We start from the raw sequence: 24109 nt of genomic DNA, 5'->3' as shown, positions 1-24109 counted from the left end.
TACAGGCAGAAGGCTAACAGAATGCATGTATGAATACCAGCAGAAAATACAATGAAATTTCTTTAAGCAGATGGATAGACCCAACCATACTTTCAACCGGAAAACTGAGTATCTTAGACCAAACTAAATCCAGAAATGCTAGGTAGTTCCCACAAGCTTGTCATTTAGACAAATCAGAATCAATAGAAATAAACCATGTTTTCACCTGATTCCAAAGAGACAAAAAAAAAACTAAGGAAGAAACAAAAAGAGAACACATTCTCAACAGCAGCCAATACCCAAATAAGCAAGGATTAACATGGACCAAACACTCAAGTAGAAAACAATACCCTAATCATGGAACTATCTAGGAGAAAACCTCATGGCACTGATGATGTTACCTAGTCAGGTAATTAACGTCTGCAAGCAAACAACAAAGCTCAGAAAATATCAAGAACTCTACATAAAATAATCTTGCAGTCGGATCTTTCCCATTATTGCTATGATTGACTGTACTTTTCTCATTAGCACACAAAAGAGTAAACAGCAAAGATGTAGAAATCAATAAACCATTTTATTTAGTCTTTGTTGTGCACTTAGAATCAGGACAGTAGCAAGCCAAAACACAGACGTGGTAGGGAACAACAATGTACGCAAGAAATTTCAAGACACAGTTCAGTTCAAGGATGGGCTAAGGATACTTCAACTCAGCAGTGAGAAAACATCTTAAGTATTCATTGAACATTGTTTATGAAATCACATTATGTATTAGGGGAAATGAACATATTTTATTTAATATCTGAAAGATAATAAAATGACCCCAGGTAAGTATGGCTGACCATGGTTAAGTATTTTCTGGTTGGGTTGAACAATTCAGTGGATGATCTTAACAAATTTGCAAGTTAGAATTGAAGAAGGCAGTTCTGTAGATATTCTGGATTTGCTTAGACAAAAGAGTTGTGAATTATAACCGGATATAAATTAAAATGGCTGAAATGCATTGAGAAGGCTATTTAATTTTCTTTGAAGTTTGCTGACAGCAGCATCCTGTGTCAAGACTTTTAGTAAGGCTTAAAACAGGCTCCCCCAATTTACTCCTCTCTAGATAAACTGAGTTTTCTTTCAGACAATCAAGAAGTCACTCAAAAGAAACTATTGTGGCAGGCAAATATACAACCTACAGACAAGGTTTCCCTGTTGAATGCTCGTTGTTCAAGAAGAAAGGAAGGAAAAGAAAACTGTGATAATTAAACCTATCATCAGCAAAATGTTTTTGTTTTGTTTTTGCTCAGAAGCCTCATTAAAGAATTGGCTAAAAGCAAGCCTGGCCCATCCTCTTGCTAAGTCAATTAGCCACTTCACACAACTCATTTGTCACATCATCTTTTTCAATAATGGATTCGAGTCTTAGACTATACACCTAAACAATTCATAGCACTACAGGACACCACACTGCAAAATATTGAACTGCAGAAGAGAATGACCTCATATGAACTTTCTCTCTGTTCCTTGCCAGTTTTTTTCCCACTAGAGGCTCCCACCAGTCTGTGAGCTATTTTATTTGTACAAAAGCAATTCCATTGAATTACAACTGGAGAGCTGCAGATAAATCAGGAAATAAATCTCATGGCTTCTAGTGAAAAGCGCATATATGTTCACTGTTACACACAAGATGCCCTTTGCACAGATGGTAAATTGTTCCATATTTGTTTCAAGAGAGGTGATCCAAAACGATCTAGAGTAAAAAAAAGAAAATTACTAGTAGTAGCTATATTTTTTTCTACTTTTTTATTTATTTATTTATATGCCGCCCTCCTCCGGAGACTCAGGGCGGCTTACAATGTGTTAAGCAATAGCCTTCATACTTTTGTATATTTATACAAAGTCAGCTTATTGCCCCCACAATCTGGGTCCTCAGATGTACTTTACATACATTAACCTTATTTTCTTGGAAAAAAATAAAGGATAAGCTTCAAAAGGAGCAAATCTGAAAGAGGTTCATAAGGACACAAACATTCCATTGTTTCTAGTTTATAACTTTGCATTACAAAGAAAAATTAAAGAGCACGGCACAGAAAATGATTAAATTTAAAAAATCTGAACGACAGGGTTTTTTGAAATAAAAGATTGCCCTTTCTAATAAAGGACATATGGTCACTGTAAATCTATAGCTACCCTTGCTAACATCGGATCCTCTTGATGTTTTGCATTCTAGTTAACATAATTCTTAGTCAGCCTTATTGTGGGTTGTTAAAGGAATACAGTATAGGATTGCAGCCATTGTCTTTCCTAACACAATTACCCTATCTCCCATTCAGCAGTGGAAGAAGCTTTTGATTGCTTTTCGGAACTGTCTGTCAATGATAGCCCGCCTCTGCCTTTTCATGTTTTATGGTATATAAGACCACTGAGGCCGGAAGTGGCTTTATCTTTGGCTTTGAGGTATGTATGATTGTAAAAATGACTAACCTGAGTTGCTTTTTTTTTTACTGAAATGTGGTTTACAGTTTGTCTTTCGGTTTTCTTTTTAAGTGACTCTGCAAAGCAAAACTAATATATTTTTTGCAAAGAGTTGGTCTCCCAGGCTTGATAGTTGAATGGAGATTCCTCATTCAGAGGTAGTCAATTGCTCTGGGTGCTTTTGAATACCAAATGCTGGGCATCGGTGGAAAAAGTTAATTGTTCTTATAACTTGGTTTTAGGTTTTGCTAAAATATTTGACTTTTGTCAGATATAGAATCTTGGCCTTGTGCAGCGTGGCTGTTACACTTTGCAACAATGCCACACACAAGAAAAAGCTCCTGAACCAACATATAACTTTGCTATATTTTAAGGCAAGAAGTATTTCCCAGAAACTTAGTTTAATTGAGTTTCTTAAAAGGGGCCATATTTGGTTGTGTCCTGATGGTTTTTTTTTTCCTTTGGCTTGTTCTGCAGAAATATTTGGTTTCTCCTTAAAATACTGTGTCCGAAATACTGTGGCTAAATTGCTTTTGTTCTAAGAAATTAGCACAGCCACACCCAGTTTCACCGGCCTTTCCTGATTAGATTATTGGGGTGGGGTGGGGGTTGCAAGTCCACAAACCTCAAGGATTCCCAGCATGACAAATTCCTTGGAATAGAAAGGTTTCGGTTTCCATCTATGGAAGAAATAATTGGTCTACAAAATTGAAAGGGTGGAGCTGTTTAGAACACCCCTAAGGGAAAGCAGAAATACCAGTTTAAATCGAATCGGTTATCATCCTATTCTGCAATTCTTTGCTCCGATTACAGTGGCAAAGGAAGGGCCCTGCTAGAGAATTAACTGACCTCCATAAAGGCCTTTCCAATTGGAATTGGAATTGGATTGGAACTTCAAGGAAAAATGCATACATTTGTGAATACAGCTAGTCTTCTACTTAAAACAGTTTATTTAATGACTGTTCAAAATTAACAATGGCACTGAAAAAAGTGACTGTTTTCCACATGTTGGAAGAAATATCCTTCTGGGTTCTGCTCCAAGTGGGGAAAAAGACACTGGAAACATGGAGACTGCTTGGAAAGATGGTTTAATGGTGGACAGGATCACATGGTTTGAGTTCCTGAACAGAAAAGGGCAGATACAGCGAGGTTTTTTGAACTTCCTGGGGCCCAGAAAGAGTATCCTGATTGGTTGTCAGACTTCCAGGGGGTGGGGGTCTTAGCTAGCCCTGCTGGCTGATATAATCTTCCCAGGTGCCATGTGGTGAGTTTCTGTCCTATAGATGGGTCCCATTGTCTTGCAGATGAGGTCCATTGACAAAGATTGAGTTTCTGCCTCTGGCCCATTAACAAAAGGGTGGGGGCAGGAAGGTGGGAGCTGCTTTGTCTTTAAAACATGCTTCTCCATTTCTCATCCAGGGAAACATAATATTCTGCCTTTTTAATATTTCCCCAAATATTTCATTCTTCTAGGAAAGAAGTGGGTGCTAACTTCCTACACACACATATGACCAATGCAGCACTCCATGGTCACGTGATTTACATTTGGTTCTGTGTAGCTGACTCACGTTTATCATGGTTGCACTGTCCCAGAGCCATTTGCAATCTTCTGAAAAGCAAAGTCAGTGGGGAAATGCAGTGATTCACTTAACAAAATTGGCGAGAAAAGTAATAAAATGAGGCAAAACTCATGTAACAAATTTCTCACTTAACATAAATTTTGGGTTCAATTGTGGTAAATTGAGGACTACCTGTAATGCTCAGAAATGCCAACTATTTCTGATTACTTTGAAAGAAAGTTATACTACATTAAGCTGATAACTATAGCATCAGGGTTGAAATATTTGTTTTGTTGAGGGGGAGGTAGTCTTGGAAACAGGTTGTCCCAAAAGCGTCACTGCTTTTTCTTCTTTTCTATAGATCAGGGGTCTCCAAACCTGGCAACTTTAAGACTTGTGGACTTCAATTCCCAGAATCCCCCAGTCAACATGGCTGGCTGAGGAATTCTGGTAGTTGAAGCCCACAAGTCTTAAAGTTTCCAGGTTGGACACCCCTGCCATAAATGATAGAGAGCTTTTGTCAAAAACACCTGAACTGTTAACTTGTAAATCATAAGTTAACAATCAAATCCTGAATAATGTCTACAAACCACAGTTAGCTAGTTGCCAAAAAGTGCAAGAATAAATATCAGGCCAAAGCAAACAAATCACATTATAGTACAGCTAAATTTATTGAAATCAGATATTCTCTATAATAGAAGGAATCTTTTTGACCTCACCGTTAAAGCCTGCTCTGAGATCTCCAGATGTCCTTATGATGTAAATAGATCAAGCTTTGAATAAACACTACTTAAATGCAGGTATAGGGTAGGGTTTGTTTCAGGGGTGGATTCTACTTACCTTTACTACCGTTTCGCAATGGGATCGCTTGCGCACATGCCTTCTGCACAAGTGCAGAAGCTTCTGCGCATGCTCAGATCACTTCTGATGATGTCAGGGTCAGTGGGTGGAGCCTTCTGCCGGTTTTACTACCAGTTCTATAGAACCGGTCCAAACCCGGAGCAACCCACCACTGGTTTGTTTGTTTATTTAGCTGGCCTTCCTTCCTTCTGTAAAAGCTGCTAAAATTGTGTGTAATGTAATTGGATATAATAGTGTGATGACTGAATCAGATCTTGTCTCTGTGTAGTGCTGGCCGCTCTTTCTCATTATTGTCATCATGTATTCTCCTGGAGCAGAGTTAATGCCTGTAAGAATTGTAAATGAACATCAGGTAAGTGGACAATACTGGAAGAAGCATTTAAGGGTCAAACTCTACGTGACAGGAATAGAGTCCAGCATGGATTTTCTAATCTATTTCATGGATTTATTTTCAAAGAGTTGCAGGCCCACAGGCTCCTATTTTAGTTGCAGTAAAACTATCAAAAAACTTAAGAAAATGCTGAGAAAAGCTTTTGTGCTTCTTAAAACATTCTTGCATTGTGCTGTTTTTAAGCTCACAATAATGTGCAATAATATTGTGAGAAAGAAACAGTAACAAACTAGATTTCAGCAGTATCAGTTTACTGTTTATTCAGTTTTACATACCAGTATGAATCATAGCTTCATTGACAAGTGCGCCTTTCCCGAATATGTGATCTAATTTAGGGGTGAAATCCAACTGGTTCTGACAGGTTCTGGAGAACCGGTAGCAGACATTTTGAGCAGTTCGGTAGTGGAAATTTTGAGTAGTTTGGAGAACCAGCAAATACTACCTCTGGCTGGCCCCAGAGTGGGGAGGGAATGGGGATTTTGCAATATCCTTCCCCTGGAGTGGGGTGGGAATGAAGATTTTGCAGTATCCTTCCTCTGCCACGCCCACCAAGCCACACCATCCCCACCAAGCTACACCCACAGAATCGGTAGTAAAAAAATTTGGATTTCACCACTGATCTAACTGCAATTCTGCAATCTAGAGCTCTTCTGGGATGTAGCAGGATGGTGACTCTATGGTATCTTATTTCTTAGTGTGCCATCCAAAAGTTTGCTGATCTGCCATTAATCAGTTCTACTTATGAGTGGGTTTCGTCTACCTATAATTTTGCCAAGCAGTCTCATCCAACTATCCAAGCAGTCTTTGAGATGGCAGAGACGGGTGTGAAGAATATTGCAAGCAGCACAGAGCCTCTTCTCGACATATTTGAACCACAACGTAAGTAATTGGTCATAGCTGGTAGGCCCACTCCAAATTATTCTTTGCCATGCCATTCTTTGTCTTTTTGGCTTGGTTTTTGCAATGTATGAGTTTTGAGATGCTGTAAGCCATTAAGTAGAGAATAGAGGACTTCTAGTCCAAAAGTAACTGGGGATCCTTAAAAAGTTTTGATTCCAAAGGTTCCTTAGGGCAAGCCTAGGAAGCAAACCTGAGCTCTTAAATTTTATTTTTCAAACCTAAGACACACCATTTTATCTAAACTAATGGAATTAATCTAGTTTTGCCTTCTCTACAGCCAAAATATTTTAGAAATCAATTCATTGAAATGTGGAGACTGTGACCAGCAGGCTTGCAACACTAACTACAAATGTACTGACTGCTTGGCACATCACACTAATTTAAGATATAGTTTGCTTGTTCACACTTTAATATGATCTACGTATGAATCAACTACCGATAGCACAGGTAGTCCTCAACTTACTATCACAACTGAGCCCAAAATTTATGTTGTTAAGGAAAAAATTTTAAAGTATGTTTTGGCCCCATTTTACTATTTTTCTTGCCACATTTGTTAAGTGACTCACTGCAGTTGTTAAATTAGTAACACGATTGTTAAGTGAATCTGGTTTCCCCATTGAGTTAGCTTGTCAGAAGGTTGCAAAAAGTAATCACATGACCCCAGGACACTGCAACCATCATAAATGTGAGTCAGTTGTCAAGTAGGCAAATGTAAATCATGTGACCATGGGGATGCTGCAATGGTCATAAGTGTGAAAAATGGTCATAAGTCACTTTCAGAGATGTTATAACTTTGAACGGTCACTAAGTGACCTGTTGTAAATTGAGGACTACCTGTAATTGAGTAACCCATGATTAGGTAAACCATGCCATGATGTGTGTGGAACTAGCCACTGATCTGCTCCTCCATGTTTTCTTCAAGAATCTTCCACTCCTACTTCAACAAATATCTGAACAGCAAAATAACTGGGTTGAATTAACATTATGTCTTGCAATTTATCTAGAAATCCAAGAGAAACCAGAGCTTTTCTTACATTGAGTTCTCCACTTTCTACTATCTGGGATTAAAGTTTTCTTGAACTGCTCAGCATATTGTCCAAAGAATAATTTGGGGTTTCAGTTCGAGTTGGGGTTGCACAAAAGCAAAGAATGAAATCCAGACAAGCTGTGAGGAAAGGAGATGTATTTATTCCCCAAAGCAAAGAGGGTAGCTACAGAGAAAATGAGGTTTTAGAGAGGTTGTTTCAGAGGGGGCACTGGTCCTTGGCATGGGCTTGAGGAGTCTCGGGTGTGTGTTTGTGCTGGTTCTAGTGAATGATCCATGAAGGGCATAGGTGTGCTTATGTATTGGTACTAGTGTGTGAGTCTGGCAAAGGTAATACTGTCCTTCCTATCAGCTTTGCCTTTGTTTGGGCAGCAGGTTTGGGGAAGTGTGAAAGAATGGGTTCTTTGATTAATTGCGCTTGCCAAGCAATTGGTTTTACTGTTTATCATTATTGAGCAATTTTAGCAGCAGATCTTTGTTAAAATACATATTTGTTTGCAACATAATTTCTGATTTTGGTCAATTATTTGAGAATGCGGGGGAGGGGGAGAGAATCTTCTATTATTACTGATTAGCAAAATTCTCCCCTCTCATGTATATCTTGCAATTTAACTCGAAATCCAAGAGAAACTAGAACCTTTCCTAGACTGAGTTCCCTACTTTCTGGAATTAAAGTTCTCTTGAACTGCTTAGCATATGAACTAGGTTTAAGATCTTTCACTGACGTTCTGGTGTGAGATTATATCTTCTTTAGGGAAGAATTGACGTATATGAAGTGTATAGGCTGCTCTCTAAATGAGGGTGCTAGAAATTTTCTCATGTTGTGTTTCATTTCTTCTACTTTATCCTGAATGGAATGAAAAGCGAGAACTCTCTAAATAATAAAAATTTAAATAGGTTTTTCCATTTTGTAAATTTTTTGAGGAACTATCAAGTCTTGCAAAGTGCAGCAAGGGAGGCAACACAATTCTGTGTAGAACATCATTTTAGACATTATTCTTCTAAATGTAAGCTATGATATTAAGATAATCTAGGTCAGCACCCCCCAATCTTTTGGGCACCAGGAACCAGTTTTGTGGAAAGACATTTTTCCCCAGACCGGAGGGGGCATGGTTTGTGTGCTGCTTGCACCCCACAGATGGGGCTTCACTTGTTTGTGCAGCCCAGTTTCTGGCAGGTTGCGGACCGGTGCCAGTCCATGGACTGGGTGTGGCCTGATCTAGGTTATTTCCTTCACTCTAGGAGAATTTAGGGAGAGATCTTTAAAATCTAAAAGGACAAATGAATTTTATTCTGTAAATTACATGGTTTAATAGAAATCCTATGCTTGTTGTGAAGAAAGAATGAAGAAAGAGAAATCCCCAAAAATGGAGGCTGAATGCTTAAAATTATCTATTTTCCAATCAAGGGAGAGATGCAACTTTTCTAATGCAGTTAGTGGTCAGTAAGCTATAAACACAAAGCTGCTTTTAAAATATAAAAGATCACTGGCTTCAAAGTACATTCAGATGGTATGCATAGACTCAAATACAAGTAACATCCAGTTGTTCAACATAACCAGGAATCTTTTAAGTAATCAAACCTTTCTTTCATCTTTACCATTTACAGTTTCTATTGCAAATATGTTTGCGTGTAGGAATCTTGACAGGCTACAACACAAATTTCCTATTGTGCAACAGACAGTGGACCAGGTAATCACTTGACCTTCCATAATATCATATTATCAATCTGTGTAGAGTCATGTAAGCAACATATGACATTTTAGATTTCATGGAATTACAACTCCCAACGTCCCTAGGACAGGTAATGTGAAGGATGCAGGGCATTGTAATTCAGTAAGATTTGGAAGACCACAATTCTCTCTCTCTCCTGTAATCAGTACAAGAGGTAAGTGATCAGCTTCATAAGCATGGATTTTGGACACAGCCGTTATCAGGAGGTGTTGTACAGGGGTGGGTTCTACTTACCTTTACTACCGGTTTGCAATGGGGCTGCGCATGCGCAGAAGCTTCCTGATGACGTTGGGGTCGGTGGGTGGAGCCTCCCACTGGTTTTACTACCGGTTCTATAGAACTGGTCTGAACCGGGGGCAACCCACCACTGGTGCTGTACCAGCCAGGTCATGCTGAAATGCCAACCAACTTTTTCTTCCTGTGGGAGAAAAAAGGACATTTTGTTTTCTCCTTTAAATACTTTGCTTTCCAAATTTTTGGACTAGTAGGACTCTTCCAGCAAGCATTTTATAATGCCCTTGGTGCTTTTTAAAAATGTAAAAACAGCCTCTTATGCTTAGTAGGATCTATTGTAGTACTAGTCCAGTGATGGTGAAATTTTTAGGCTTGGCATGTCGAAATTTTGGAAAACGGTTAACTTTTTTATTTTATTTATTCACATTTCTGAATTGCCCATCTCCCTCAGAGAGGGACTCCTATGTGTTTTACACGCACACAAGAAACAAGTTTTTACATATTAATTTTGAAAAAATACAGTCCAATCATGTGTGAATCCCCAGAATCTGCCATATGCCATTTACCTTCAGGTGGTATTTTTCTGTTGACAGTCTCCTGTGACCTATCTGAGGCAGCTCTGGATCACACGAGGCCTTCGTTCTTTTTCCCCCCCCCCTTTTTTTTTTGTAGGTTTTGTAAAATGCTGTGACTTCTGAAAACTGCCTGATTCTTGCATGATTTTTACAGCCTCCAGAGGCTATGCAAGAGCATGGCCCTCTCATGCAACCTCTGGAGGCTGCATGATGACACTCACCCATTCTCATGCAGCTTCCAAGGCCTCAGAAAATTGCATGAGAACAGCGTGTGCTTTTGACAATAGTTGTTGGATGTTGGTGAACACTGGTGTGTTATGCAAAACGTGTCATGTTTGACATGCACTCCATAGGTTCAGTATCACCATACTACTCTTATTAGCAGAGTAATTGAGTTCCAGATTTATAAACCATTTATAAACCAGGATTTGGGGGTATTTGTATATATATAAAAAAATTATTTGGAATCTTTGTTTCATTTGTTACCCTGACCCATTTCTCAATATTCTTAGAACATGCTAATCAATTTGGTTTTGTGCACAGATATTCCTTGGCTTAACAACCATTCATTTAGTGACCATTCAAAGTTACAATGGCACCGAAAAAAATAGCTTAAGTGGTTTTCATACTTAATGACAGTTGCAGCATCCCCATGGTCGCATGATTTGGGAGCTTGGCAACTGGCATGTATATATGACAGCTGCACTATCCGTGTGTGTGTGTCTGTCTGTCTGTCTGTCTCATGTGACCACCATTTGTAATCTTCCCAGCTAACATCTGACAATGTCATTGTCAGTGGGGGAGCCAGATTCACTTAACAACTGCAAGATTCGCTTAACAATTGTGGCAGAAAAAGATGTAAAATGGGGCAAAAGTCACTTAACTGCCTTGCTTAGCTAATGGAAATTTGGGCTCAATTGTGGTTGTAGGTTGAGGACTACCTGTATATTTGTTGTTGTTTTTTAAAAATTAATTGCTGCACTGAAAACAAATGTAGCAAGTCAAATTCAAATTGGATGCAAGAACGACCTGCAACCCAAATTTAGAGGAGGGTATATGCGCTAGTGCTTAATTCTGTTGATTTTAATCATTTTTCACTGTGAAATGTTCTGTTTTTGGTTTTTCACTGCCAGATCATGACAAATGCCATTGAATCTATTTATACCAAATTAACTGAAGCAAAGGATATTATGGATACCATGCTAGATATAGGCATTGAAGCTACCGCGGAGACCGTGGAAGTGACATTGTGTTCAGTGAGGAATACTGTAAACACTATGATGGAAATCGACATGGCACAGATGATGGCCAGTAGTGTTGACAAGATGATCTTCAAATCAGATGACTTACTAGAGCGCTTTCTGCCAATCACGGATGAGGAATTTTGTAAGACTATGTGGTTCCCTCTCTTGATTATCCACGTTCTAATACGTTTGATCCCTAAATTTATTTACTTATTTTATTTCTACAGCCAACTTTCTCTGCCAAGTGATTCTGGATGGCATATGATTCTAAAACTATAAAACAGTTACCGTATTTTTCGCACTATAAGACACACTGGACCATAAGACACTCATCAGCTTTAGATGAGGAAAACAAGAAAACAAAATCTGCCTCTGCCTCCCAGCATCCATCTGGTATTCATCTGGCTAGCGTCCTTGCAGCAAACAGCCTGGTCAGCCAGTACGTTATTGCAGCCCTAGCACATGGCTCATCAGGGCTCTGCCCCGTTGGCGCCCACCACCAGTCAACTGAGCTCAGCTGCTGCTGCTGCTGCTGCTGCTGCTGGGGAACGCTGGAGCCTTTGCTGCTGAGCAGCAGATTGGCAGTTGGATCGGCCTCCTGGAATACTGCTGATCAGTTGTTATAGGTGGCAGAGATTGCGCTGCCGCTGGATCGGTGGTATTCCGCTGGTATTGGCAATCCCCGCTGCCTAGAACAGCTGATTGGTGATGTTCTGAGAGGCCGATCCAACCGCCAATCAGCGGTGAAGGCTCCAGCGTTCCCCAGCGGCGGCGAACGGTGGCACTGGTTACAGGCAGCAGCAGCGGTGACAGGCAGCGACAGAGCCCTCGCCCCTGCCCCCACCACAATATTCGTTCTATAAGATGCACAGACATTTCCACCCACTTTTGGGGGGGGGAGTGCGTCTTATAGTGCGAAAAATACGGTATTTTTTTAAAAAAATCCAAAAATAAATGTATACAATAGCTGAGATAGCTAACAAACTAACTAACAGGATTGATTGATTGATTGATTGATTGATTGATTCATTCATTCATTCATTCATTCATTCATTCAGTTTTAATACTTCTTCCTTTGAGTAAAGTTTAAAACATCTAAAAGATATTGGCTAGGAAAAGTAGACCAAGAATACATTATACTGGCCTAATAAAGGTATAAAATATTGAAAATATGTCATAAATAAAAATTGGGAGGTATGCTAAACAGACTAGTTTTAAAAATAATAGAATCTAATATTTTCTAGCTCATTTTTCTTAAAAATGAGAGCTGTTAATTCTGATAGGGAAAATCTCTTACATAGAGAGTTCCTGCTGGTCAGTGAGTATGCTAAATCAGAAGGATATTTGCTTGGTTTTGATCCTGCTGATGTGAGAAGCCAGCAATTGTGGCTTATTCAAGAAACCATAATTGATCATCCATGACTTAACCCAAGACCATTTCATGTGATTCTAGCCAATATAGAGGAACTGAATGATCTTATTTTGGATAAAGCTGCTTATACAGGTAGTCCTCGAGTTACGACCACAATTGAGCCCAAACTTTCTGTTGCTACGTGAGAAAGTTGTTAAGTGAGTTTTGCCCTATTTTATGATTTTCTCTTGCCACCGGTGTTAAGTGAATCATTGCAGTTGTTAGGTTAGCCACCACATTGTTATGTGAATCTGGCTTCTCCATTGACTTGGCTTGTCAGAAGGTCGCAAAAGGTGATGACATGTCCCCAGGACACTGGACGGTCATAAATATGAATCAATTGCCAAGCATCTGAATTTTGATCACATGACCATGGGGATGCTGCAATGGTCGTAAGTGTAAAACTGGTCATAAGTTCCTTTTTTCAGTGCCATTGTAACTTTGAACTTTCACTAAATGAAGCGTTGTAAGCCGAGGACTACCTGTACTGCATCTCCAGGAAAAGATTGTTCTTTGTGCCAAAGGATATGCAGTCTGCAGCATTGACAGGAAATAGAATAGACAGAGGAGAAGACCAAATTTGTAAGGGAAGCCAGGTGCTCTCAGTCAGTTGTATAAAAACGAACTAGGAAAGCTAGAGGCATGGATAAATGTACTTCATTGCAGGATAAAGTATTCTAAGAATCAAATCAAGGTATCCAATCCATATGCTCCTGAATAAAACCAATTTTACTTTTTTAAAAATTAGGTCACATTTTAGCAAACAAAAGTACAAGCTTATCAGTCTTATAAATTTTCTTCCAAATCCCTCTATCCTCCGATTGCTCCTCTTTCCAACTGACCTTCCTTGCTACAGCTGATTTTAAGACATATGCAAAGATTAGGTTGAAGATTAAGTGAAAAGGGTATCTGTTATTTCTACTCTGCTGTGGAGACTATTGAAGACTCACTTTCTCCTAACCTAAATGAAAGGCATGGATCTTTCTACCCCTTTAAGCAATAAATAAAAACTAATGGCTATGGGAGGAGAGTGGGGTAAAGGGAGAGAGAGAACAATTCCTCGTGCCCACGTGACACCCCTCATTGTGCCCACGTGACACCCCTCCTGCGCGAGCTGCACTGTTTCCTAGTGGTCTTCCGGGTGCGATTCAAGGTGTTGGTCACCACCTTTAAAGCGCTCCATGGCATAGGACCCGGGTACCTTCGAGACCGACTTCTGCCACCAATAGCCTCCCACCGGTCAGTTCGCTCCCACAGAGAGGGTCTCCTCAGAGTGCCATCGGCCAAGTTATGTCAGCTGGCGACACCCAGGGGGAGGGCCTTCTCTGTGGGAGCCCCAGCCCTGTGGAATGAACTGCCCCCGGAAGTGCGTAAGATCTCCGACCTCCAGGTATTTCGCTGTGCACTCAAGACCCTGTTGTTCCATCAGGCCGGGCTATCAACATAATAATTTTAAATTGGGTGTTTTAAATTTCTGGGGTTTTAAATTGAGCCGAATTATTTAATAATTTTAAATTATTTTAACTGATGTTTGTCTTGTGCTTTTAATAGGCTGTACACCGCCCTGAGTCCTTCAGGAGAAGGGCGGTATAGAAATAAAATTATTCTTATTCCTCAAAGCCAAAATAAAATCGTAGTCTCCATGTAGATCAGGCCCAGCTGATTTCCTTGTGCTGGTATTCTTGTGCAGGAGAAATTGGTGGTCTGTTGGGAGTTGTAGATTCAACTAATCTAAAAAGTTCAAGGCCATAACAGGCTGGTGTAAGGTCATCAAAAATGAAATGCTTTATTCTGACTTTAGGAAGACCATTCTAAAGCAGTGTTTCTTAACTTCAGCAACTTTTACGATTGTGAACTCCAGTTCCCAGAATTCCCTAGCCAGCATCCCACAGAATTCTGGGAGTTAGAGACCACACATTTTAACAGTTGCTGAGGTTGAGAAACACTGCCCTAAAGTGTGGCAGATGATTGATATGGAGCCTGGTGCAATTTATTGATCAAATGTACTATATATACCTACGCATGTCCACCAAAGGGGTTGTATTTTAACATCTTGCACTCTCACAAAATCTGACTGAAGAGTTTCACACAACCTATAAGCCATGGATCTTGTTTTTACATGCCATGAAGGTTGGGTTCACACAACATGCTCCTCTAAAAATTTAATATAGCTTAGTGCTGCGGGGTGGGGCAGTGAAAAGAAGTCTGGGTCAATGCTGATCCCTTTTTGTGGGTCCTCACCAAATTGTAGTACATATGCTGAAATAGTCCCCTCACTTCCCCAATTAAATATTATTAAAAATGAGGGAGAGGGGTTGAAGTCTTTTTTAGTTATACATAAGTATAGCCCAGATTTCCCCAAAGCTTAATCAAGGTGGATTTAACTAGTGGCTACTAGTTAAAATTTCTCAGCAACTTAGTTGTGAGGAATGTTATTTATGAAATAAACTGACTGATAATATTAGATCAGGTATTGTGAATGGGGATCTCTCTTGATCTAGTTGTTGTTTGTTTAGTTGCCATTGCATTTTCGGACCGCTCTGGAGCAGCCTCTCTTGAAAACCAGAAAGAAGAGCCAAGTTACTACAGGCGCCTGGGTTCCTTGTCAATCAAGCTCTGTAGTCGAGCCTACCAACATTCTCTGATAAAGATCAAACTGGGTGCACAGCAAGCATTGTTCCAGCTTGAACAGCTCTTTTACTTGGTAAGAAACTCAGTCATTCCATGTTATGTTTGGGAAATAAAAGGAAGGTTGAATAGTTGGACCTTGGGTGAGAGGCAGCATCCTTGTTGGAACATATAACATGCTGAATGGTCTCTTTAGCAAACAGCCCAAGCAGCTGGATCCAGGGACATTGATTCAGCTATGGACTGGAAGCAGAATGTTTTCTATAGAGTAATTTGCAGGTTCACAGAGTTGTTTTTGAAGAAGCTGACATCTATATATATAAAAGCGAAAACCACTCATGCCGTAATCACGAAATCTCCAGAACCATAAAGCCTACAAACTTGAAATTTGCCATGTATGTTCCTCTTAGCTTCTAGGTGCTCCTCTATTCTGCTTAACATAAGCAGAATAGAGGAGCTTCACTTTCAGTTTTACTTTCACAACAGGAAGCAGCTTTAATACAAAACACTTGAGCTAAGCCACAGCCAGGCTCCTTCCTGTCTCCTCCTTGCTCACACAGCAACTACTATTTCACTTTCCAAACAGCCCTCTGATGCTAAGGAGTTCTATTCCCCCTCCCCACCTGAAAAGAAATCTGTTCCAAATGCAAAACAGAAGCAGAGAGGACTTTCACTTTCAGTTTTACTTTCACAACAGCAACCAGGGGATAGGATAGGGGAGGTTTCTGTGGGGCAAGCCTGAGGGAGAGAAGGGGATAGGATAGGAGAGGCTTCTGTGGAGCAAACCTGAGGGAGAGAAGGGGTTACGATAGGAGAGGCCTCTGTGCGGCAAGCCTGAGGCAGAGAAGGGGATAGGATAGGGGAGCCTTCTGTGGAGCTAACCTGAGGGAGAGAAGGAGTTAGGATTGGAGAGGCCTCTGTGCGGCAAGCCTGATGGAGAGAAGGGGATAGGATAGGGGAGCCTTCTGTGGAGAAAACCTGAGGGAAGAGATAGGCGAGGCCTCTGTGGGGCAAGCCTGAGGGACAGAAGGGGGATAGGATAGAATAGGATAGGATAGGATAGGATAGGATAGGATAGGATAGGATAGGATAGGATAGGATAGGATAGGATAGGGTTCTGTGGGGCAAGGCTGAGGGAGAGAAGGGGAGAGGAGAGGCCAATTGTAACTACTCATTAATTTTCAAGCTGTAAGTATTGATTTATCAAGCCCAATCACAGTTTCATAACGAAGCATGGGTATCCAGCTAGTGTAATATATATAGCAAAACTCTTAAAAGATATTTGATTTAAAATTCATTAAAATCATCATTGGGCTAATGATGAATGATAGTTACAATAACCTAACTGTAATAACTACTCATTTGGCTGAATCACTTTGGGCCACACACACACTCAGTCCAATCCATCTCATAGGGTGATGGTTGTGGGGAAAATAGAAGGAAGTATTGGATATGTTCACTGCCTTGAGTTATTTATGAAAATGATAAAAGCAGGATATAAATATTTCTGTGTCTTACCATTGTTCTACTATTAGTGTCCAATAGAAGGCTAATGAGCAGCTGGATTGAGTTAAATGGATTTGGATTTGGTCTAAAAATAAGGGCTTTGCACAATATATATGTTAACCAGGTAGTCTGTCAGCTGTGCTGTTTTTAAGGATTTTGCATTGTCTTTCATTTCCACTCTTGCTCAACAATCTACCTACAGCAACCTTTCTTAACATTGAAGATGTGTGGACTTTAACTCCCAGATAGTATGGCCTTTGCTAAGAATTCTAGAAGTTGAAATCCAGACAAATCAAAGTTTCCAAGGTTGGGAAACACTGACCTACATTATCCATTAACCAGATTCAGAATGCGTTAGGTTGTGTCTATATTTTATTAAGGGGAAAAAACATCCACATTTTCTTGTATTCTAGGAAATCTCCTAATTTTTTGTACATAGGTTCTTCCTTTTTGACTTCATGCTTTTCATTCATAAATAAAATTCTGCTACCTTCCCCAATTTGATGCTTTCCAGATGTGCTAGATTGTAATTATACAGTATCATCTCCATTTGGCATGGCCATTTTGGTTATGAAGCAAGAAAATACATCTTTATGATTACAGAATTGCACTTTGATTGTAGAAAGAGTCTTCCTTTTGAATAAGAAGTCATGCAACAATATAGTGCAGTGCCTTAAAGTATGCTCTGTTCTTAAGTGAGTGGAACAGAGTACTCACCTGGAAGTATCAATGGCAAATCCAGGCAGGTGACTTTTTGATTAGAAAGCAGTGTTGAAAATGAGTTCAATATTGCTTGTTAATATAACTCCAGCTTAATTGGTTGCTTGGAACTCTTCGCACAACCTTAGTACATTTTAATGTTCTATCTAGGAATAGGCAGGAATATTAGTAGAAACTTTTGAAGGACTCTTCCAAAAATAGTTTTCCAGCTTTTCTAATCTGGCCATGTCTGGGAGATGATGAGAGATGTGGTTGCAAGATACCAAGTTGAGACTCTTTTAGTGCATTTCACTACTGTAAAGAAAAATAGGCACAATTCAATTCTAAGAGACCTAAGTAAATCTCTGACCCCAGGACAGATGACAAGCCCCAAATTACATTTGCAATCCATGTGGCCCTGGAATGAGGATGGACATATCATACCATTTTGAGGGGTCATTTATGGGGCTTGAGGAATGAACATCCGAACCTGGAAGAGATTTAAATATTTTAACTCACTGGAGGGATTTTAAAGGGTGAGATGGATGCTTTAAACATCTGCAAGACTTGAAGTTCCAATCTGTTCCTTTAATCCTCTGCCCAATTATAAACCTCCCCCCCCAAATATTCACTACATCTACTTTGTTCATGTTAGAGGACCACTAGCAATGCCCTCTGAGGTTCCCAGGCCAAAATGAGCCTTGTTTATTAATGCTAATGTCAAAAGCTATGGCAGTTCTATAATGAAGAAAAAAATGCCCAGCTGATTGTGTACTTTGGTTCTTTTTTCTTTTGCCTGTTGGAGGAAAATATTTTCTTTAAAAAATTTTTATTAAATTTCAATAAGAAATAATATGTAAACAAAAGGAATTAGAGAATCATAGAATCATAGTGAAAGAATGGTTCAGGAAAAAGCCAAAATTATGAGTGCAAAAAACCAAGAAAAAACAGAGTAACTTCTCACTTTCAAATACAGGTACAAAATTAGCCTCTTACTCTTTTTCTCTAAGATTAATATACACAATATGTCACTGTGGCCTCATACTCTGATTAGAAACACACAAAATTTCTATAATTATAAATAGTTCCCAATAGTATAAATGATCGTCAAGTTGCAAAGTTAAAGTTTCATGCCTTTCCATTTCAAGCAAAAAGTCCAAAGTGGTCTCCAAGTAGAAACAAAGCTAGACAAAGTCTTTTCTTTGGTTAAAATAATCAGTTTCACCATCCACTCTGTGAATTTGTAAGTACTTCCATCTCTGTGTAATCCTCAACTTACAAACACCATTGGGACCAGAATTTCTGTGGCTAAGTAAGGTGATTGTTAAGTGAATCACACATGATTTTACAATCTTTTTTTTTTGCCATGGTTGTTAGCTGAATCACTGCAATTGTTAAATGAATCTCATGATCATTAAGCAACTCTGGCTTCCCCCACCAACTTTGCTTCTCAGAAGCTGGCTGCAAAGGTTGCAAATGGCAAACACATGACTTGGGTTCTGCAATCATCATAGGTACATATCGATTGCCAGGTACCTGAATTTTCATCACATGATTGTGGGGATGTTGCAATGATCGCAAGTGTGACAACTGAGTGTAGATCGCTAACTATGAACAGTCACTAAATGAATGGTAGTAGGTTGAGTACTACATATACTTCCTGAATAAACTTGATGGAAGTTCCTTAAGATATTTTTCTGGACAACTGAAGATAGCAATAGCAATAGCACTTAGACTTATATACCTCTTCACAGTGCTTTACAGCCCTTTAAGCAGTTTTCAGAATCAGCATATTGCCCCCCAAAAAACTGGGTCCTCATTTTACCAACCTCAGAAGGATGGAAGGCTGAGTCAACCTTGAGCCGGTGAGATTCAAAGTGGCAATTGCAAGCAGCCGTCAGAAATAGCCTGCAGTTCTGCATTCTAACCACTGCGCCACCGCGGCTCTTACGATATGAGTAGGGAATGAATAGCTCTGGCCTTTGAGCCAAAGCTGTACTTATGGTGCCAAACACAAAACACTAGGCTTGCAGTGCCTGACTTTTTTCTTCTTTTCCTTTTTTTGCTTTATTGTAGCTAAAATATACCAAGGAGGAATTGGACTACAAAATTCACAGAGGTCAAGAAAAAATGTACCAAATGTGGAAGGAATGGTACAAAGGTCAACCTAAGCAGGATCAGAGCAGTGAAGCAAATCAGGCAGAGGTGGGTATCTCAGCATAAGAATGTTTCATCTTTTGAAGATACAAAAAAATAGGGAATGGCAGTTGCTCAGTGAAGATTATGCCTTGACAATGGTTTGTGGCTAGCCATCCTGGGTAAACCTAGCCAGTTATGATTTATTTAGTAATTATTATTCATTATTAAAAGGACTAAATCTCTACTCCCAGTGAGTGATCCAGATTGGATCCTGCAACATTATTAAACTATTCTGTTTTCCCCAAAATCAGACATCCCTTGATAATAAGCCCAACTGAGTTTTTGAGCGCATGGCAATAAAGCCATGTGCTTATTTCAGGGTTCAAAAAAATATAAGACAGGGTCTTATTTTGGGGAAAACACGGAATGTATTTATGCAAAAATTATACCCAGCAACAGACTAAAAGTTTTGGTGTGTTTCTCAGGATATATGAAAAAGCTCAAATGAAGAGCTGGTTCAGAGATCCTTTACAGAACATACACAAAATTGTGTGAGGAAGAAAAGAGGGGGGGCATTTGAATTCTGCCACCTGGCATGTACTGTATGGCTGAAATCAGGAGAACAGCAATAAACAACTGTGTCTCCATGCATAAACCAGAATATTCAGTTGCCCTCTGTCTGTCTGTCTCTCTCTCTCTCTCTCTCCACCCACTCCCTCCCTTCAGATAATCTCATAGATGAACATCTATGATGTTCAATTAAGAGATCTTTTTGTTTGTTTGTTTCATAACAGATGGAATCTCGTGCTCTAGCCACATCTTACAATGTTGCACAGAAGATGCAGGAGGTCTGCCAGAATGTCTTAACTAACATGCAGAGCCTTCCTCAACATCTTCAAGAAAAAATCCAACAGGCTCAGTGTGATTTAAAAGAGCTGCAAACTGTCCTCTCTACTGCCACAACCTTCCAGGATCTTCCCAGTGGCTTCCTGAAAGAGACCCCAGAAAAAATTAACAAGGCCAGGAAGGCTCTGTTTGAAGTCATGGAATATATAGCTAAATACACTTGTCTGCCATGGGTAGAAGGACCCTATTGTCCTGTTGAATATTCAGCAGAGGAAGCCATAAAACACAATAACATATATTAGTTCTTTACTATTAATGATCCATGAAACAGAATAACATATATTAATTCTTTACTATTAATAATATTGAGAACTGGTGTCTTCAACAAAGGCATTCCTTGGACAAGATTTAGGTGGCAAGGGTCTTAGAGAAGGAGATAAATTAATAAATGGATTGACCTGTTTAAAGTAATTATTAACCACTTTCATAATGTGCATGATTCTTTTAATATTATATAGTTGTAAGTGTATTTTATGTTGACTACTAGTCAAATACTCAATTGTATAACTTAAGAATTTTAATTGCTATAGAAATCTAAGGTTTTAATAAGTGAGAGGCATTTTTTACATTTTGTTTACACAAATAAACTTGCAATTAAACAGCTGTGATGTGGTGGCAATGTAGCATGTCATAAGTGGCAGTTTGAAGTAGCGGGTTCTAGCATTTGATCAGGTCCCAAACCATTTGAGGCCATTGTTACACGACAGGAAAATGCCAAGCCTTAATATGGCTTGGTTGATTCAGGCTTAAATAACATAGGTGAAGCTATCTATTATAATTCAGTAACTAAAGCGCATGAGTTAATATGTTGTATGAATCCAACTGGTCTACATTTCACGTTCATTTTGATTTTTGGCAGCTAGCCTTAGTAATAGCAGATTGGTTACTTTCTTACAATTCCCTGGCACAAGATTTTTGGATGGCCTTTCCCCACCCCCCACCCCCCAATGATTTTATCAAAGTTGGCCACTTTGTGAGTCCATTAAACAACTTTGTATTCAATTCTTGAAGGTTGCAATTTATTAAGAAATTCCATTTAAGACTTAAGATATGTTAAGGTTCATGCATGCAATTTCAGAAGAAGCCTCTCAAAAGGATCAGTTTCATTGCATGTATGCAGATCGATCAAAAACTCAACTGCCCAAAAATGAATAAGAATTCATTTTTTAATAAAGGTTTACTAAGGTCAGTCTGGAGTCAATCTTTATAAAGGTTCACTAATGTCAGACTCGCCTCCTGCTGCGCCCAATCTCAGAATAAAGTATATACTAAAATAAATAAAGTGGCTCAGTGGCTAAGATGCTGAGCTTGTTGATCGAAAGGTCAGCAGTTCAGCGGTTTGAACCCCTAGTGCTGTGTATCAGGGTGAGTTCCTATTACTTGTCCCAGCTTCTGCCAACCTAGCAGTTTGAAAGCATGTAAAAAATGCAAGTAGAAAAATAGGGACCACCTTTGGTGGGAAGGTAACAGCGTTCCGTGCGCCTTTGGCGTTTAGTCATGCTGGCCATATGACCATGGAGACGTCTTCAGACTGTGCTGGCTCTTCAGCTATGAAACTCAGATGAGTACTGCCCCATAGAGTCGGGAATGACTAGCACATATGTGGGAAGGGAACCTTTACCGTTACCTAATAAAAATAAACTTTTGGAAAGGACCAAACAGAAGGAGAGAAAAGAGTTGGGTTCTTGCTCAAATCTTACATCAAAATAGTGCAGGTGATAGAGGTTTTTGTAAAAGACGTGGGGGAGGAGGATTTGGAGGTGGTTTTCAGGGACAAGGAGGAAATGTAGGTTTAAGAGGCCAAAAAGAGCAATTAAGAGAAAATCAGAGGGTGGAACTACAACAGAATCAATGTGGCCGCTGCATTGAGGAGAGATATGATTAATAAATTACAGACCATTAACTTTTGACTGGGGAGTCAAACCATGAAAATTCATAAACAAGGCATGGAAGACAATTCTCCCTTTAATGCTAAGTGAATCACAATCTAGCAGCAAAGAAACAAGGGAAATTAGAGATGCAGTAATGTCCTGAGTGTGGGCTACCGGACTATCTGGTAGGGCAAAATATGTTAAGCCAATAATAGTCCAATTAAACAATATTTTAATTACTTGCCTCAAACAATATTCCATTAAATTGGGGGCAAGAAAAGGCCTGCTGTCAATCTTCAGAATGGGCTAATGGATCTTGAAAAGAAATCTGGTTAAAATAGCTCAGGAAGCCCAATTTTCTTGGCCTCAGGCTCTCCCCATTGCCAAGGCTGCGCTGTACACCAAAAAGAGAGAGAGAGTCCCTTTGAAATTCTCTATCTAGGCCACATCCAAGAATTCAGGCCTCTTGCAACCACAATATCATGAAATAGGGGAGGGAATGGTTAAAGTCTATTTAGTACAGCTGTTTGCTGCTTTATCTTCCCTTTCTGTCTACCTACAATTACACCAGCCAGCTGGATTAGACTATCCAGTACATACTTCCATTCACTTGGTTATACTCGGGATTCAGGTTGAAAAATTAGAATATGGATTGCTTAACATTTCGGTAGCCTGAGAAGTTTACATCAATGTGACTGCAGATGCCCTTGGTTGATTATGAAAGTAATTGCAGTATTTTAGGAGGCTCTTCAAAACCAAATGGCTTTGGATTTCCTATTGGACAATCAAAATGGTGTATGTGCCTTGCTATATTCCACCTATTCTATTTATATTGATCAGGGAAGTCAGATTCTTTACAGATGTCCACACTATCTTGCAATTGTCCAACTTTCATAACATAACTCAAATAAACTCTTCCATGCCCTTTTATAATCTTTGCACTACTTCCTGGCTGCCTAATTTGGGATGGTTAAAAAACATTTTTAATATGTATCTTATGTATTACAATCAGAACAATTGCTTGTTGATGTATTCATTGTTTCCCCCATTTCTTCAATTGTGTAACACTTTAATACCCAAATCATCAAAATAAACTTACAATGCTAAATTCCTAAGAACCTACACCTCAGCTCATGACTAAGTATATATAGCCTATGGAAGGTGGTGCTGAATTAACTTAAAAATAGGTTGTTTTGCACTGGAGGCCTGGTGTATAGAATGATGGCTGTGTTGACTGTTGCTGGGCAGAAAAGGGACGATGGGCAGAAATTATGAAATTAAGTATCAAGTTTTTTAAGTTCTATAGAATGCTGGTGTATCAACTTGTGAGTACGCTCCTTGTAAAGAAAGAACTTGGGTGCATACTATTTATTACTGCAGCAATAATAAGTTTGAATTGGATTTCTCTTGTCCTGCATGTATTTTGGAGCACCTCACACCGGATTCTGGAACCTTCTTTTGATCAGTTTTTTCAGCTAACAGGATATTTCAATGGTTGTAAGTGCAAGTATTGATCATGTCATTTTTTTCAGAGCTGTTGCAACACTGATTACAAAATGAATGGTTATAAATCGAGGACTACCTATATACTCTATGAAGCTAGGAAGCTGAAAGGCTGTTGAATCACATTCAAAAAAATCTTGATAACTGAGGTGACATTTGGGTAATTTACTGGTTTATTTGTCTGGGTAACACCAGAATTGAAAATCACACAAAAAAATATAGGTGCAAGTAGAGATAGTCCTCAACTTACGACAATTGAGTCTGTTACTGGGACAGTTAAGTGAATGTTGCCCTTTTTATGACTATTCTTGACACAGTTGTTAAGTGAATTACAGTTGTTAAGTTAGTAACACAGTTGTCAAATGACATTGACTTTGCTTGGCAGAAGGTTGCAAAAGATGATCTCATGACTCCAGGACACTGCAATCGTCATAAATATGAGTCATTTGCCAAGCGTCTGAATTT

General features: G+C 39.3%; 1 protein-coding gene across 1 annotated transcript; it reads left to right on the top strand.

Annotated features, from left to right (window-relative positions):
- Nucleotides 1–2339: 2339 nt before the first annotated feature.
- LOC139311085 (perilipin-3-like) lies at nt 2340–20512 on the top strand. The gene is given in 9 exon segments (XM_070935418.1): nt 2340–2374; nt 2376–2421; nt 5128–5211; nt 5946–6129; nt 8804–8886; nt 10871–11123; nt 14909–15096; nt 19302–19430; nt 20159–20512. Coding segments are annotated over 9 exon segments (1356 nt in total).
- The last annotated feature ends 3597 nt before the right edge of the window (nt 20513–24109 follow it).

The sequence above is a fragment of the Pituophis catenifer genome, unplaced genomic scaffold, assembly GCF_029215685.1.
Source record: "Pituophis catenifer annectens isolate HBS135680 unplaced genomic scaffold, rPitCat1.0.hap2 SCAF_2, whole genome shotgun sequence".
In the NCBI taxonomy this organism is placed as follows: domain Eukaryota; kingdom Metazoa; phylum Chordata; class Lepidosauria; order Squamata; family Colubridae; genus Pituophis; species Pituophis catenifer.
Note: the sequence above shows the minus strand (reverse complement) of the source record. Positions and strands in the feature narration are given on the sequence as shown.